At 40.1% G+C, this 18,145-nt stretch overlaps 1 protein-coding gene across 4 annotated transcripts in view; it reads left to right on the top strand.

Annotated features, from left to right (window-relative positions):
- The window catches only part of MTR (5-methyltetrahydrofolate-homocysteine methyltransferase), a 101,505-nt gene that overhangs the window by 36,698 nt on the left and 46,662 nt on the right, over positions 1 to 18,145 (top strand). For all 4 annotated transcript variants that reach the window (XM_058542956.1, XM_058542957.1, XM_058542955.1 and 1 more), the window contains 5 exons: positions 849 to 989; positions 3,268 to 3,453; positions 13,857 to 14,036; positions 16,093 to 16,209; positions 16,529 to 16,669. In XM_058542956.1, the coding sequence (XP_058398939.1) occupies positions 849 to 989; positions 3,268 to 3,453; positions 13,857 to 14,036; positions 16,093 to 16,209; positions 16,529 to 16,669 (765 nt within the window). The remainder of the gene's footprint in view (positions 1 to 848; positions 990 to 3,267; positions 3,454 to 13,856; positions 14,037 to 16,092; positions 16,210 to 16,528; positions 16,670 to 18,145) is intronic.

Genomic DNA, 18,145 nt, shown 5'->3' with positions numbered 1-18,145 from the left:
GCTAATACTCATGAAATCATGAGAAAATGATAATGCAATAAACCATGTGGTGTGATAAAGCTTATAATTGTTATAGAAGTTTAGATGTAGCAGATCACTGTGGAATAAGCAGTGTTTCCTGAAGTGAGTTCTCGGGAACACTGATCCTACAAGATATTCTTTAAATAGTCATAAGTGGGAAATGCTGTGTATTCTATTCTGTTTTTGGAGGTTTACAGTGTCTAATAGCATATTAAAGGATTTGAAAAGCCTTCCAGTATAAAAACCTGCCCACGTTTATTTAACTCACATTTCTTCTCATGTAATTCCTATCAACAGCCTACAATGAATGCTTTGCGTGTTTTGGCAAATTAAAGAATTATGTAAGTTTTGGATTTCTCTAAGGACTTTTCTTGGAGGAGTTAGTTACTTGAGCTGGGTCTTAAACAACAGAGGGGAACGGTATTGTATTCCAAGCAGAGGTGACAACATGATCTGTGATGCAGAGGTGGAAACAGACTTGGCTGGGTGAAGGGTACCAATGTGGGAGGAGTGGGAAGTTCAGTTAGGTAAGAAGATGGAGCCAGGTCACAGACAGCCTTGAACACCAGGCTAAGGAGTTTAGATTCTTTGTGGCAGAAAAAACAGAGCCTTGGTGGATTCTGAGTGGTGAAATGATGCGATGGAAGAGATGTTTAAGAAAGGCTAATCTGTGATGATTGATAGGAGAAGAGCAGGCCCAGAGTCTGGGAGGCTGGCTAGTTAGTATAATTTGAAAGGACTGCTGGGGATGGTAAGGGATTACTTTTGTTAGCCTTCTCTTGAGTCACCTTCTCCTAATGCTACTTCCTCTTGCATTCTTTCTGCAGGAAGCACTGAGTGTTGCCAAAGTGCAGGTGGAAATGGGAGCCCAGGTGTTGGATATCAACATGGATGATGGCATGCTAGACGGTCCAAGTGCTATGACCAGATTTTGCAACTTTATTGCTTCTGAGCCTGACATTGCCAAGGTTGTACAACATTTTTATTCACTAAGGGAATTTATGTCTCACTCTGTCTCTCATTTAACTTTGTCACTTGTCCCATTGATCTGTCATCTCATACGCTGGTTTTCTGTTTTCCTACGTTGAAAGCCCCAGTGGTTTCTGATTGTCAGTTTTCTTGCTTAATGGTAGCCTTTCGATATAAATGAGACTTGAGAGAGAGATGTGACTTCAGCTTGGCTGTTTCCAAGGCTTCTGGAATTGGTCACAAGAGTTTATTGCGTTTCCTCTCATGTCTGAATAGACTAAGAACCCACTTTTCGTGTCTCTGGCGGATATACTTACCCGTTCCTACCAAATCATTAGTTCCATTCCTACCATAGACAAGGGAATTGAGTTAATTCTTTCGTATTGCAGGAAGAAGAGACTTCTTAAGGCTTATCAGAGTAAGACAAAATTACAAAACAAGATTAAATTAAGATATTATGTTAGCTTTTACATTTGTTCTTTAAAAGTTGAAAGTTAATTTTGTGTTAGTCTTTTTAAAAATTTTAGGTGGATTCTAAAAACTTTAAAAATCTCACTTCATTTCTCTACCATTGAATTTTTGATGGAGAGTGTTTTTGAAGTTCCTTTTTTTTAACAAACTTCCTAGTGCTCTAAGAAATAGGGCTGTCAGTTTTTTATTAGGCTTTAGCAAATGCTTAGTTAGAAGTCTTGTGGTAAGCAGTGAATTATGTTAACCCATCCTTCATTTGTGTCTTAAAACTCCTCGCTAAAAAGCCTCATCACTCCTCTGGGAGTCAATATTTTGAGAATTTAAGGTGCAGAGAAGCTAATTGACTTGTTCAAAGTCAATCAGAATGAGAGAGGAAGCAGTTGTTTATGAGCTGAATCATGGGTGGAGGGCTGCGTTGGGAGTCAGAAGACTCGCCTTATGGTTTCAGGCAAGTTGATTAACTGTAGACCCCAGTTTTCTTCCTCATCTCTGAAGTGGGAATAATCATACCTGCTTTGTCTGATTTGTGAATCATAAAGAGAAAAGTGACTTTGTTAACTGTGAAGGACCCCATGTAACTTAAAGACATTATTAGTTAGTGTTTTGATTGCTATAATAATTTCTCTTTCTTATCTTTCCTGGTTTTGACCTCCTACCAAGATTTATTAGAGACTAAATTTTGGACAGTGGGGTAGAGCATAGAAACACTAAGTGCTTTAAATTGTTGGCCTGGTATTGTCATTGCATTTGACCCTTTTCCTAGCAAACCTCTCATGACTAGGATGCTAAGAAGGAGCGAAATCGATGGATTCCTTCTTCTGTTTTGCTCTTCTTTGGAGGTGTGGCTTAAGGAAGAGCCGACTGCCCTGGGAACCTTTCCCTGAACTCTCCCTCCCCACTTGCCCTGTGTCATAGATTGGGTTTGTTACCCCTGAAGTATGCCTTCATGGCAGTCTGTGCTTCTCGTGTGCTCTAGCATTTCTCATACTTTATGTCGTTACTTGTTTAATCATTTATCTTTATAACAGAATGGTGGAGCCAGGGACCTGCCTGCCTAACCATTGCCTTTGAATTTGGCATGGGGCCCAGCCTGGTCATCACTTAATTATTTATTGAACAAATTAATTAAATAATGGGGCCTAGATCAGCTGCCCTATTTCATTTCTTTGCATGAATCTAGTGCTTCCTTGAAGCCCTTACTTTCACCTTTCCTGGAACCGAGGCATGAGTACATACGGAGCATTAAAAATGAACCTATTCTTATCTGTGCATTCCAATTTTGTCCTTTATTTTAGTTATATGCATTTGTTGAATATTACATCTACTTTTCCCTTCTAATAGTAAAACTTACTTTTTTTTTCCATTCTGGAACTTGATTTTCTAAAGGGAAGATTGAATAACTTGGCTGGAGGGCTGTTACCAAGGATGTGAGGCTAAACATTAATCCCAGAGTCAGATCAGGGATGTCTGAATCCTACTTGAGGTGTTTGCCTCAGGGTTTAGGCACTTGAAAGTGTAAACTGGTACTAAAGCCAGTGAACTGACCTCGGTGATTCCATTCTGATGTTTAGCTATGATCTTTGAGTTACACATTCCTGGCCTGTGCATGGGGTCTCTTGTAAGACTGGAATTACTCCAAGTATTTTGGGCTTTAAGAACAAGTGCATTACAATTCTCTCTCTGTCACACTGCTATTATTTATTTATTGTTTCTCTGAAGAAGAAATAGGAAATATTGGGGAGCCCTTGGAAGGGAATTTGTGGTGACTTGTAGACTTTCTGTGATCTTCTTGCCCTCTGATCTCAGGTGCCCTTATGCATCGACTCTTCCAATTTTGCTGTGATTGAAGCTGGGTTAAAGTGCTGCCAAGGGAAGTGCATTGTCAATAGCATTAGTCTGAAGGAGGGAGAGGATGACTTCTTGGAGAAGGCCAGAAAGATTAAGAAGTTTGGAGCTGCTGTCGTGGTCATGGCTTTTGATGAAGAGGGACAGGTGAGTGATTTCTTTTGACCTAGCTCCATTGTGTTACTAGGTTAGACAGAGCAGTGGGAGAGAATTGAGTCCAAAACAGCCATATGTATATACACATATATGGTATATGTGATATATATATATATCACACACACACATACACACATATCTTATATATATGAAAATTTGGTACATAATAAAGTCTTTACATCAGTGGGGAAAGGAATTATTCAGTTAATGCTGTTGGAACAACTGGCTATGCATTTGGAAAAAAATTAAGTTAGAGCCCCATTTCCCACCATATACTAAGATAAAGTCTATGTCAGTTAAAGATCTGAATGCAACCAACAAAATTCTAAAGAATATATGAGAAACTATTCATCTAAACGTGGGAAGCCAGAAAGAAAATTGATAGAGCATCTACATAAAAATGTAAAACTTTGTCTTGCGAAAGACGTGGTACTATTTGCACATGAGTAATAGCAGTGGGTTAATAGCCCTAATATGCAAAGAGTTTCTATAAATCAGAAAGTAAAATGCCCCAATCAACCCACCAGAAGAATGGACAAAGGAAATGAATAAGGAATTTATAGAAAAAGAAATACAAATAGCCAATAAACCTGTGAGAGGATATTACATTTTGTAATGATTAGAGAAATAAAAAATGAAGCAATAACAAGATATTAGTTTCTTTTATCAAATAGAGAAAAAGTGAAAGATTGATAAGTGGCAGCTCTCATAATGTCTCTACCATGGAATCAGGGAGGGGCATTTGGGAAGCTTCAGACATAATGGTCGTTCAACTGGGTGATGGGTGTGTAGTGACTATTGTATTGTTGTTTTATTCTTCACGTGACTTTCATAAATATTTTTGTATCTATTCAATATTTAATTTAGAACAATAAAAAAATCCGTGCCTTATGATTCAGCCCCTCCTGGGAATCTTGTAACAGGTTGAGTATGTAAGGGTATGTGTTCACATTCATTGTAGCATTCTGATAGCAAAAAATTGAGAATGCTCTAATGTCCATTAGTAGGAAAATGCTTAAATCTTGCTACATGCCACATAGAATACTGTGCAGCGCTTGAAAAGAATGAGGGGATGGAACCATGTCTACAATAAATTGAAAAGTGAAAAAAGCAAGTGACATGATTCAATTTTTTTTTATAAAAAGATTTATATGGATATATGTTTGTCTGTATAAGCAGAGAAAAATATCTGGTAGTTGTTAATTGGAGCATAGGGATGGTCTCAGATGGGGACACATTGACTTCTTATTTATGTAATTGCCAAATGGTGGCATTATATGTCCTTTTTCTTTTCTCTGTCTTTTGTATTTTTAAAATAAAACTATTTTTAGCAAAAGTGTTATTGTTTTTGTACAAAAGATGTATTTTCATAATGGGAAAAATTCAAATAATCCAAAAGAGTGCAAAAGAGAGATAATTTTGATAATGAATGTATATTAGACCTTTACTTGTACCAAGCAAGCACAGTGCACACATTAAATCAGTATTTCCTCCCAACATATAAAGGTTGGGTATATATTCTTATTACTTGTGTTGCACGTTAGGAAACCAAAAACACAAAGACGTTGCATGACTCACTGTTGTCACACAGGTATCAAGCAATAGTGCCAGGAGTCCAGCCTAGGCAAGCTGGCGTCATTCATTCATCAGGATCTGTGCTAAATGGTGGGGTAAAAGAAGCCAGGGGAAGGCTGTCGGGGAAGAGTTGGCTGTTATAGAAAAGGTGGTCTCGTAAAGCCCTTCTGAGGAGGAAACGTTTGAAAACCGGAGTAAAATGAGAAAGCCATGTGGCTATTTAGGGAAAAAGCAGAAGAGGTTCCAGCAAATTGAAAATTTTGTGTAAACGAGATTCCATCTGCTGTTCTGTAACTCTTTCCCCCCACTCAACAGAATGTTGGCATCTTCCCATCTTAGTAAATATGCATTATAACTCCATCTTTTTGGTTGCATTATATTCCAGTATATATACGTTTTACTTAGTCTATTATTGAATGAAATTGTGATTGTTTATAATTTTTTAGAAGAATGAACAATGGCCAATGAATATTCTAATTCATGCAGCCGTTTTCCCTTTGTAGAATGATTTTCTTAGAGTTAGTTCGTAGAAGTGGGATTGCAAGGTCAAAAGGTGTGCACCTTTATTATTTTGATACACATTGTTAAATTGTCCTTCTGAAAAGTTGCATCTAGTCATCTTCCACCACTAGTTTAGTGTGGTGGGATCTTTCGATACAAGTTTTATTTTTACCAAAGTTATGTATGCAGATAGATAAAGAGACAAATAGTTCTGTAAGCCTTTTTATGAAAAACAGAAGTCCCCAGATCTCCAGATCCCCAGAGGCAACCAATTTTAACTTTTTTAGCTAATTCTTGTAGCATCTCCCTCCTTATCTTCAAATTCCAGTCTTAGTTATTGTTTATTGCCTTTCTGTATAGTCACAAGCTGCATAACAATGTTTTGGTCAATGACAGACTGCATATACGATGGTGGTCCCATAAGATTAGTACCACATAGCCTAGGTGTGCAGTAGGCTGTATCATCTAGCTTTGTGTAAGTACACTCTATGATGTTCGCACAATGACGAAATCACCTAACGATACATTTCTCAGAACGTATCCCCGTCATTAAGCAACACATGACTGGGGGGGGGTGAAGGATTTGGCTTTTTCACCATCCTCTACCCCCACTCCACACGTCTTTACTTTTATCCCCCCATCCTCCCAATATAGTTAATTTTAGTTATAACTATTTTCTGTGCTTACATTATTAACTGGGGTAAAGCATATACAAAACTGAGCCATGTAATATGCCATGATTCCATGATTCCTTTTCCTGTCCTGCATCCTATTTTCCACGAAGTTAATGCTTATCTTTTTGTTTGCTTTGTTTCTTATGTATTTCACCTTCAAACTCTCTCCTGGTTGTGTAGATTTCCAATAATCCAGTGTACGCAAACACATTAAATAGCCTGTCATTTTAATTTCTTGAAGAATTCTCTCTCCAAGTCTTCTGACAGGATCTGGAAAGGTTGCTCAGTAGGCCGACTGCACAGCGTTCACCGTGAGACATCTCTCACCACCATCCTGGGGATTCCTCTTGCCTCTCTCTTAGGTTTTCAGATCTCATAATTTCCTCATTTTTGGTTTAATCTCTCATTTGTTGGAGTGCATTCTCTGGTAGATTCTTGTGAAAGAAAACATGCCAGTAAATATTTTTGAAAACTTACATGTTTGAAAATGGCTTTATTCTACATTTACACTTAATTAACGATTATATGGATATAGGAGCACAAGCTTGAAATTATTTTCTCTGTCTTAAAGCATTGATCCATTGTTTTCTAATTTCCACTGATTTTGGTAAGAAGTCCAGTGCTCTTCTAACCCTTGATTCTTTTTGTGGCACTTATTATTTTTCCATTCTCTGGGTGCTTCTTGGATCTTCCATGTCCACTGTGTTCTGAAATCGCATGATGATGAGCCATCTATTTGTTGGGCACTTGATAGGCCCTTTCGGTCGGGAAACTTATGGCCATAGTTGTAGGAAGTTTCCTTGAATTGTTTTATCCTCTCTTTTGGCATGTGTATTATTCAGATATTGGATGTTTTGGAATGGTTACCTAATTTTCTTATCTTTTCCCTCTTATTTTCCAACTCTGGTGTTTTGCTCTGCTCTGTGAGATTTCTACGTCTACATGTATATACAGTTCTACATTTCCAAATTCTCCGTTGAGTTTTATTTCTTCTTTTTCCAGGAGCTCTTTTTTGTTATCTAAATCTTCTTTTTAAAATTTATAGAGCAACCTCTTACTATTTAATGGAGGCAAATATCTTCTCAAATATATCTTGAGAACTTAATATGTGCCAGGCCTGGGGAGATAGCAAGCAAATAAAATGTAGTCCTGATCTTGTATGATTTATATTCTTGGGGGCAAAGGAAATGAGAAATAAAATACACACACATACTCTCCAACGTATACGTTGAATGATGTTGAATACAGTGGAGGAAAATTAAGAGGATCAGGGTGATAGGGAGTACCAGGATGAGGGTGGGGGATGCTATTCTGTATAGGATGGTTTGGGAAAACCTTATGGGTAATAGGACATTTTAGCAGAAGCCTGAAGCAGCTGAGGGAGTGAGCCATGTGAAAATGTGGGGGAAGAGTGTTCTGAGTAGAGGGGGCGCCTTGAGACAGATACATGCTTGTCATGTTTGAAAACCATCAGGGAGGCCAGCAGAGCTGGAGCAGAGGGGAGAAGAGGAGAGTGGGAGGATATGAGCTTACAAAGGTGGCAGGTAAAAATCACATAGGGCCTTGTAGACCATTGTTAACACTTGGGCTTTTACTGTGAGTGAGCTTGGAATCCATGTTTGAACAGGGGAGCAAACATGATCTGACTTATGTTTTAAAACCACTCTGGTTCTTTGTGGAGAATGGTCTTTAGGGGCAAAGCAGAACTATTAGAGGTTATTGCTGTAATCCAGATGAGAGACGATGGTGGCTAGGACCAAAGTGGAAGCAAGAGAGGATGTGAAAAGTCATCTGTTTCTAGATATATATTCAGGTAGAGCCAGTGGGATTTGCCTTCACATTGGTTGTGGGTTGTGAAATCAAGAGGAGTCGGATAATGTCAGGGTTTTCTGGTCTAGGCAGTTGAAAGATTGGAGCTACTGAGATAGGGAAGACTGTGAGAGAAGCAGATTTGGGGTGGGGTAAGGAGAAGTTTGGGTTTGGACATACTAGGTTTACGGTGGTACGGTGAGTGTGCAGTTGCGTAGATGAGGCTAGGTTTCATGGGCAAAGTCCAGCTTGAAGATAGGATTCCCTTACTTGGGAATTACTTGTACATAGATGGTATTTAAAGCAGTGAGATGACTGAGCTCACCCAAGGAATGATGTAGAGAGAGGTCCTAGGACCCAGTGAAACTTGGAGCCACAGCGCTTAGTGGTTGGCGAGAAGAGGAGATGCCATCAGAAGGATCTGGGAAGGAGCAACCTGTTTGGTAGGAGAGGAACCAAAAGAGAGTGTTCACTTGGAAACTGAGTGAAGAACAAGCTTCAAGAAGGGCGTGATGAGCTATTTTAAAGAGCTGCCGATAGATCAAGTAGGGTGAGACCAAGAATTTACCATTGGATTTAGAAATGGGGTAGCTTGTAATCTTGCTGTACTGTTTCCAAGGAGATGAAAGCTTAATTGGAGTGGGTTCAAAAGAGAATAGGATTGGAGGCAGCAGGTGTAAACAACTCTTTTGAGAGTTTTCCTGTAAAGGGGAACAGGAAATAGGGTGGAAACTAGAGATGGATATGGGATTCAGAAAGGGCGTCTGTGTCTTTGTGTGTGTGTCTGTGTGAAGATAGCTCATGTGACATGTTTTTGTAAGCTGATGGGAATGATCTGGTAGAGAGAGAGGGAGGAATTGCTGCATGAGAGAAAGGGAGCATTTGCTAGGTCCACGACCCTGTGCGTTGAGGGGGATGACAATCAGTGTGCAAGCAGAGGGGAGACAGTATGCTCTCAGTAAAGGAGAGAAGGCAGAGTGTAAGAGTGCAGACCCGCAGGTGCGCTGGTCCGTGTGCTGGTGGGAGTCTGATTGCTTCTGTTTTTTCAGTGAAGTAGGAAGCAAGGTCAACTCTGAGAATGAGAATGGAACATTGTGTGCTTTGCATATCTGTGACGCTGAACCAGGAGTTTAAAGCAGAAACACTCCCATAGGGAAGGGTAGTCACTGCCAGTGCTTTTAAAAAACATACACACCTCTGGGCTCCACCCCTTGAATTTCTGACTCATTTGGTCTAGGATGAGACCTGGCTTCAGTAATTTTAAAGCCTTAGAGGTGATTCTTATGTATACTCTGGTCGAAAACCACCAGCACAGTTTATCTCATTTAGTCCTCATAGCAACCATCTGGGGTAGCTGTCGTACCATTTTACGGTGAGCCCAAGTCAAATGGCTAGGACATGATGGAGCCAAGTGTGTTTATGTCACAGCCCTGGCTGAGGAACAAGACAAAGAGAACCTTGGAGAATCTAACATATGACCTGATCCTGGCAGAGGCCTGTACACTGACGATCTGTTCATTCTCAGATTCATTTGTTTACTCAACATACAAGAGTTGAGTGTGTGTTACTGTGACAGGTACTATGCTAGGTGCTGTGAGAAGAATTTGACAAGGGCCTCGTCCTTATGGAGCTGATAGTTGATGATTTGGTTCTGGCTCTAGAAAGCAGATCCATCCTTGGCTCTATTCAGGGATTGATACTTGTATTAAGGATTTTCTTCTCTTCTCTTCCTCTCACTCCCCCACAGAACTTGCATTCTTTCCTGGACGATGGCCTTTAAAACAGCCTTGCCTTGTTAAAAAGTTCAGAAGCTTTCGGTGGTGGTGCCTGCAGTTGGTAGATCGCAACTGAGACCCTTTGGTCTCAACTGAGATCCTCCCCAGTGTTACCTATGTGGAGATTGCCTCTCAGTCTCTTTCCCATATCTGAAGTCCTGTCCATTTCCTCCTCAATCCTGAGTTCCTGGCATCCACATTCTGTCTTGAGTATGAATCTGCCAGGGGTGCAGCCCCTGCTCTTTCAGGTGAAAAGTGAACCAGGAGGCATTCCAAGTTGACCTCACATCTCCCACATCCCCACCTCAGTGCTCTGCTCTGTTCTCCCCCTGTGGGCAGGGTCTCAGCTATCTTGATGCCGAGCCTTCACTCCTGCCCTCCTGCTGCTTCTGCCTGGGCTCTAGGCTAACACTTGCCTTCTGCTGCTGTGTCCACATGTTTGTCGCAGTAGAGAATTCACTCAAAAGATTTCTGAACTGGGCCTGTGCCCTCCGTGATTTTTGTGAAGCCAGAGTATCTTTTGCCATGTGTTTTTCCCTTGGAAACTTCCCTTTTTTCAGCTTTTTTCCTTCTGGCTTGTCATTGCCCTTCTGATGGTGGCATAAACGTCCCTTTCCATCACTCCTTTTTTATCCTGCTGTGTCCCTGGCCCATTCTAAGCTAGTTCAGGCGCATTTGAAGCCTTTAACCCACCTCTGAAGTTGGTCCCGTTCCTTCTCTGCTCCTTGTCAGGCTGCATTTTTATGGAATCTAAGTGCCTTCTACCATTTTTCCTGTAGTATCTGCCTTGATGACTAAATCAAAATTGTTTTCAGTTTATCTCATTTCTCCCTAAGTGTGTGATATTCTGGAAAGCCTAAGCAGTGGATTTCTTTTTTTTTTGCAGGAAAAAATTCGCCCTGAGCTGACATCTGTTGCCAATCTTCTCTTTTTTTTTTTTCCCCTTCCCAAAGCCCCAGTGCATAGTTATATACTCTAGTTGTAAGTCCTACTGGTTCTCCTGTGTGAGCCGCCGCCACAGCTTGGCAACTGACAGATGGGTAGTGTGGTTCCCTGACCGGGAAGCGAACCCCGGGCTGCCAAAGTGGTGAGAGTGCTGAATTTTAACCACTAGGCCATCAGGGCTGGCTCAGCAGTGGATTTCTTAACTAAAGCCTCTACCCACTGATCACTGTCTAGTTTTTCTACAGCTTAAGAGTAAACCTGGTTCATAAAATCATAAAAGATACTTCTTTCCTTTTTTCTTGACCTTTAGCCTGTGGTATTGTCACTGAGGTTTTCTTCTACCTCAGCCTAAGAAGGTGCCAAATCACCTATCAGTGGTTCTCATCCTGGCTGTACATTAGAATCACTAAGGGACTCTTTTTTTTTTTATTTATTTTTTGTTTATTGCAGTTTATAACATTGGTTTATAAAGCATTGTATAAATTTCAGGTGTACATCATTATACTTCTATTTCTGCACAGATTACATCATGTTCACCACCCAAATACTAATTACAACCCATCACCACACACATGTGCTGAATTATCTAAGGGACTCTTTAAAAATACTGTTGCTGGGCCGGCCCCGTGGCTTAGCGGTTAAGTGCGCGCGCTCCGATGCTGGAGGCCAGGGTTCGGATCCTGGGCGCGCACTGACGCACCGCTTCTCCAGCCATGCTGAGGCCGTGTCCCACATACAGCAACTAGAAGGATGTGCAACTATGACATACAACTATCTACTGGGGCTTTGGGGGTAATAAATAAATAAAAAATTAAAATAAGTCTCATTTATTAAAAAAAAAAAAAAAAAAAATACTGTTGCTTAGGCCTCATCTCAAGATTTGGATTTAACTGGTCTAGAGTGAGGTTCAGATATTATTGTTAGAAGACAAACAAAAATCCCTCCAGGTTATTATGATGTGCAACTAGAGCCCTTCCTAATAGAGGAAGCCTCCATTCTGTTCTTCTACTGATCCTTTCTTCTGGATCTGTGAAATCCTAAAGCGTGACTAAGGCTTACTAGTGTGTTTATCTCACAGCCCCGGCTGAGGAACAAGGCAAAGAGAACCTTGGAGAATCTGACATGATATGACCTGATCCTGGCAGAGGCCTGTACACTGACACTCTGTTCATTCTCAGATTCATTTGTTTATTCAACAGACAAGAGTTGAGTGTCTGTTAATGTGACAGGTACTATGCTAGGTGCTGCGAGAAAAATTTGACAAGGGCCTCATCCTTATGAAGCTGATAGTTGATGATTCAGTTCTGGCCCTAGAAATGAATTCCTGTTCTGTGAGGACCCTTCTGCTTGTTCCACTTGTAGTGCTGCCTTCTGGTACACAGCTAGATGCCCTCCCCGACTCCCCTGTGCATAACATACTTAGTCTGCCAAACTCAGCCAGATGTCATTCGTGGCTCAGAGAGAAATGACCAGGACCTTGATTTCGTGACCTACCAGCCAAACTAGGTTACTAAGAAATACTAGCAGCACTGGTAGCCCTAAACTCCTGTGCCTTCTTAGTGAGCTTAGCTGGGCCATGAACCTAGAACCTAGAACTCTATTTGGCCCTCTGATGAAGGGTAAACTGAATTCCAAGAATAATAAAGGCAGCTCTGGGTGACCTGCTTCTGACTGTTTTCTTCTGGGCCTACATCTTGGCCTTGACCTTGACTTTATCACTCTAACTAAAGGAAGAAGTAAGAAGTTGTTGCAGAAATGCAGTGAAGGAAGATGAGAGCTGGCCACCTTCTCTAAAGCCTGGAGCAATGGGGGCCGCAGAGCCCACTTCTTGTCTCCCTATCCCTCAGCCCTGTGGTCTGCTAAGTCATGGGGTCACTTTTCCCATGAGCTGCAGGAAGCAGGGAGAGATGAGAAACCAGAGACCAGTTGAAAAAGAATACCAAAGTAGGTAAAGCGATCAAAGCCCACATCTAAGTGTGAGTTCTTTTTATAATTTCCTCACCACTCCTTTCTCTGGTGGATGGAGACTCACTAAGTATCCTTGAGCTGTGGCAGAGTGTCCCCATCCCTCATCTCTGCAGTTGCCTAGAGAGCTCCCTCTAGAGGTCAGGGTGCTGGCCTGGGGATACAGCAAGACTGACTTTCTAGCTCCAATTGACAAATTAATAATAAAACAAGTAGCAAAAAATAATAAACAAGTTGCCAGATAGATACAATTTCTGGAAAAATGCGATGAGGAAGAATGGAGGAGGCAGGGCGGGTGGCGGTGGGGCTGCTTTAGAGAGGCTGATTAAGGAAGGCTACTCTGAAAAAAGGGTATTTGGGCAGAGACCTGAGTGATGAGAATACAAAGCTATGTTGTGGTGTGTTCTGGGCAGTGGCAGCGATAGATAGAAAGGCTCCCAGGTAGGACGAGCTTGATGGGTTTCAAGAACGTCAAAGGAGCAGTGTGGGGAGAGTGGAGTCCATGAGGGGGCAGATGATAGGAAATAAAATTGGAGATGTGGGCTCTGATTCTAAGGATGGTGGGAAGCCTTCCTGGAGTCAGTGTTTTGCTTTCTATGGTCACTATTTTGAAGAGTAATACTAATTTAATTTATGTTTATAACTTAAAGTGTACATGTTAACTAGCCAGTGTTGTGGTGAGTGGTTGTGGAGAATAAATGCATATCCTGAATCTATCCTTGAATATTGTTGCAGGAAGATCCAAGAAACCTATGGCAGTGTTGCCTGGGTGATGGGTTAAGATGCTGCAGGCAGGCCAAGAGAGGAGAAACACTTATTTTTTAATTTGTTCTTCAGTTGTGTTTGAATTTATAATGTGTGTGCATATTTTTGAGAGGCCTGTTTATTAATACACCATATACATGTGCGTAAGATTTGGTTTTTACAGAAGCAGTGTAGCTGTTGTGCTCATGAAAACACAAAGGGATCTGTAGACCAGTTCCTCCTCTGAGATCATTTGATAAGTGTTTAGAGGCTGTTTGGCATTTGGATTTCTATGAAATGCAAACACTGATACTTAAGAGCTTTCGGCAAATGAAATGTGCTTCTGTTTTCGTAGATAACACTTCATTTTTCTATTTCAAATTGCATCTTTTGCTCCTTTCCCCAGGCAACAGAAACAGACACCAAAACCAGAGTGTGCACCCGGGCGTACCATCTACTTGTGAAAAAACTGGGCTTTAATCCAAATGACATCATCTTTGACCCTAATATCCTCACCATTGGCACTGGGATGGAAGAACACAATTTGTATGCTGTTAATTTTATCCATGCAGCAAAAGTCATTAAAGTAAGTATAGATATTTTTTCTCTTCTATCCAAGACATTGCTCAGATTTATCACAGGGCTCCAGTGAATAGTTTGAGCTAACATACATATATTTATTGGCTGGGAATGTTGACATGCTTGTTCTTACACAGTAAATTGGTTTTCTGAAATTTAGGGGCCTTTATTATTTTTCTTTTATATGTTATTTTCAACTGTGAAGTATACCACACACACTGGAGAATATATAAAAAATATGGAGTCTAATAATTAATTATGAAGCATATAATAGCTTTTACCTGGGTCCTGAAATAGACCATAGCTAGTGCTCCTGTGACTGTCCCTTTCTGATTACACCCTCATTCTGAACTTTATGAGGTAACCATCATCCTGAGTTTTATGATGCTACTTTGTTGTTCTGCTTTATAGTTTTATTACTTATATATGTACAGTAAATCCGAATTACCCATGGATTTTGTATTTGTGAATTCACCTACTTGCTAAAGTTTATTTGTGACCCCAAAATCAATACTCATGGTGCTTTTGAGTCATTTGTGGACATACTCATGTGCAGAATAGTGAAAAATTTAAGTGGCCCAACCCACATGTTCTCAGATGAAGTCAACCAGGACATGCTCCGCCTTCTTGTTTCAGCTCTCATTCTGTCAACAAGTGTCTTCTTCATGGTCTAGTTAGTGCCATGTTTTTCACATTTTTGAGCTTTTTCTTGGTGATTTCTCTGTTTAAATGGCCACAAAGTATAGTGCTGAAGTGCTGTCTAGTGTTCCTAAGTACAAGAAGGCTGTGATGTTCCTTATGGAGGAAGTACATTTGTTACATAAGCTTCGTTTAGACATGAGTTATACTGCTGTTGGCTGTGAGCTTAGTGTTAATGAATCAACAATATATATTAGACAAGGTGTATTTAAACAGAAACACACATAAAACAAGGTTATATAATGATCAGTTGATGAGAATTTTGTGAATAGAGGCTAACAGGAGCCTAACACTGTATTTCCCTTAGGAGCAGTGGTTTTCAGTATTTCTTGATTCAGTGTTTGTGGTGACTTTACAGAACGTAATAACTACCATAAATGATGAGAATCGACTCTATAAGCAGTATAGTTTAATTTTGCCTCTTTTGAGCCTAATGTAAACAGAGTCTTAAAACTTTTATGCCTTCTTTCCTTATTCAACTTCGTTTTAAAGATTCATGTGTGCTGTTGCAGCTGTACTTGTTCCTTTTTATTAATGTATAATATTCCGTTGTGTAACTGTACCACAATTAACTGTTCTATTGTTGATAGATATTTGGTTTGTTTCCAGTTTTTGGACATGATGAGCAATGCTACTGTGAACATTCTTATATATGTAACTTGGGCACATGTGCATGAGTTTCTCTATAGCGTATACCTGGAAGTGGAGTGGTTGGGTCATAGTAGTAGATAATGGCAAGATGTCTCCCTAAATGCTTGAGCTAGTTTGTACTTTAACCAACAGTAAGTAAGAGTTCCTCTTGTTTCACGTGCATGCTAATGCTTGACATTGTCATAAAGTGTGGTGGGAATTTCCTTTTGTCCTTTTATAATTGGTCGATTTTATAGTGAACTAGGGAGTTTGTTCATTAGGCTATAGACACCTTCTAGCAGCTTGTGCTTTCAGTGAATGACAGGCTTCTGTCTGTCTCTCTACTTTTTCTCTCTCTGTCTCCCTCTCTGTGTGTTGTCTGTCTGTCTCTGTCTCTTTCCTTCTCTGTCATTTCTGTAGCAGATATTTTACGGTGCACTCACTATGCATTGTGCCCTATCATGGTCACTGCAGAGGTATACAGAGGTAAAGCAGAATTTTTTGTTTTCCCTTAGGGAGATTAGAGTCTAGTAGGAAAAACTGTTTATGAGGCAGTGCCTTTGTGACACCATAATATGGCAAATTTGGGTCTGCGTCTAGCTACCAGAAGCTCTGAATTACTTTGGACTTTATATGTTTTTTACTTTCCACTCTTCTATATAAAGCTTAAGAGATGTGATTGCTGCTTTTAGCAAAATAGGGGGATCTTTTCACTTTTTTTGTTTTTTTGCCAGGAAACATTACCTGGAGCCAAAATAAGTGGAGGTCTTTCCAACCTGTCCTTCTCCTTCCGAGGAATGGAAGCCATTCGAGAAGCAATGCATGGGGTTTTCCTTTACCATGCAATCAAGGTATAGTAGAAGATGTGTTTGCACTGTTGAAATCAGCTTTTACTTAGTGCAGGGGTTTGCAGACTTTGGCCCACAGACACTCTGGCCTGCTGCTGGTTTCTGTGGATGCAGTTGTTTTGGAACACAGCCACACCCACTCACTTACATATTGTCTATGTCTGCTTTCATGCCACAGCAGCAACGTTGAGTAGCTGTGACAGATGATAGGCCATATTTCATGGCCTAAAATATTTTCTGTCTGGCCCTTTACAGGAAAAGATTGCTGACCCCTGATTTAGGGTATCACTGGAAATCCTCATTTTTCTTTTTATTGCCGTAGTTTGGTATGGACATGGGGATAGTGAATGCTGGAAACCTCCCTGTATATGACGATATACATAAGGAACTTCTTCAGCTCTGTGAAGATCTCATCTGGAATAAAGACCCTGAAGCCACTGAGAAGCTCTTACGTTATGCCCAGGTAGAGAGAAAAGTGTTCTAGGGGATGGCTTTTCCTATCTTTGAATTTATCACTCACTCACAGTTATTAGACCTTCATTGTAGAATAGAAGCAAGTATCTAATCGTGTCTTTGGATGATGGAAGATTTCTAAAGAGTTCCCGAGTATGTTTTAATTAGGGTGGGGAAGGAGAAACAGGCCATACATAGGCTGCTTCAGTATTCAGAACCTGTTTCTTTAAGTTTATTTTAAAATGTGAAATTAATTTTTCTCATACCAAACTAACACATATTAATTCTAGAAAATTTACAAAATACAGATAAGCAAAAGAAGAAAATAAAATCACTCCTAATCCTACCACCCGAAGTTAACCACTGTTGAGATTTTGTTATAACCTTTTAGTCATGGTTTTGTGTGTTTTTCAAAATGAATGTGTACTCATAGATGTGTAAACGCACACACGGACACACATTTTTACAAAAATAGAACTATACTCTAGATGCTTTTTTAGTAACCTGTTTGTTTAGCAGTATACTGGAACATCTTTCCATTTTATTAGATATTTGTCTACCTCATCATTTAAAATGGCTATTTTGGATTTTCTGACATGGCTGTGTCATTATTACCTGGTTCCCATTGTTATAAGTTTACATTTGTATACCTGTTTATATTACGGTCTGGTCCATCTGTGGCAAGGTTCTGCAGTTCAAGGCTTGAAGTCTGTACACATTTCATCTATAAAAATGAGAATAATTATTAATCCAAAAATCAGTTCCTTGTTTCCCACTTATTATGTGTTGGCAGTCCTAGATACAGTAAGTATCTATCATGGGTGCTGCTTCCTAGAATTTAGTTTAAGGAAAGATGAGATCTTTACCTCATAAAAACTTACTGTTTGATTGTTTCAGCAAGTGATGGCAAAGGAAGACATTTTTCTCACAAAGCATGTTGGGAAGTGATAGGATGCTTTTATGTGTATTGCCAGCTTCATTAAATGTTTTCCATGTTAAAATCTGAATTTAACTCTGGCAGAACTGCTAACTTTTCCTCTTCTGCCAAAGAGTATTAAAATGTTCTAGAAGAAGGATAGGACAATGTAGGATTAACCACATCCTTGATTGGTCAGCCTTATGGGTGGCAAGATTGAGATTTCTGAAGCTGCTCATGTCAGCCTTCGTTCGGCTCAGCAAAGCTGACTGAAGTTCAAACTCTGTGCCAATGAGCACATGACTCTCCTCTCAGTTCCTTAAAAACATTTCTCATTTCTCATGTGAACCCAGGACAGAATGTCTCAGGTTGCAAATATAACCAAGTTCTGCTTGTTAACTTATTACATAAGAAACAATCCCTAGATTTCTTTTTCTAGTCTTGTGACTGTTTCTGCTCATGTAGAAAAAGTGCTCAGTCCTTTAATATTTTTTGAATATCAAGACATTGGTATGAAACACTATTTGGTTTTCAGTCTTAGCCTATCTTCCACCTAGTGGGGGACCCTTC

Source organism: Diceros bicornis, chromosome 6, assembly GCF_020826845.1.
Source record: "Diceros bicornis minor isolate mBicDic1 chromosome 6, mDicBic1.mat.cur, whole genome shotgun sequence".
In the NCBI taxonomy this organism is placed as follows: Eukaryota; Metazoa; Chordata; class Mammalia; order Perissodactyla; family Rhinocerotidae; genus Diceros; species Diceros bicornis.
This window is presented reverse-complemented; position numbering and strand designations above follow the sequence as displayed.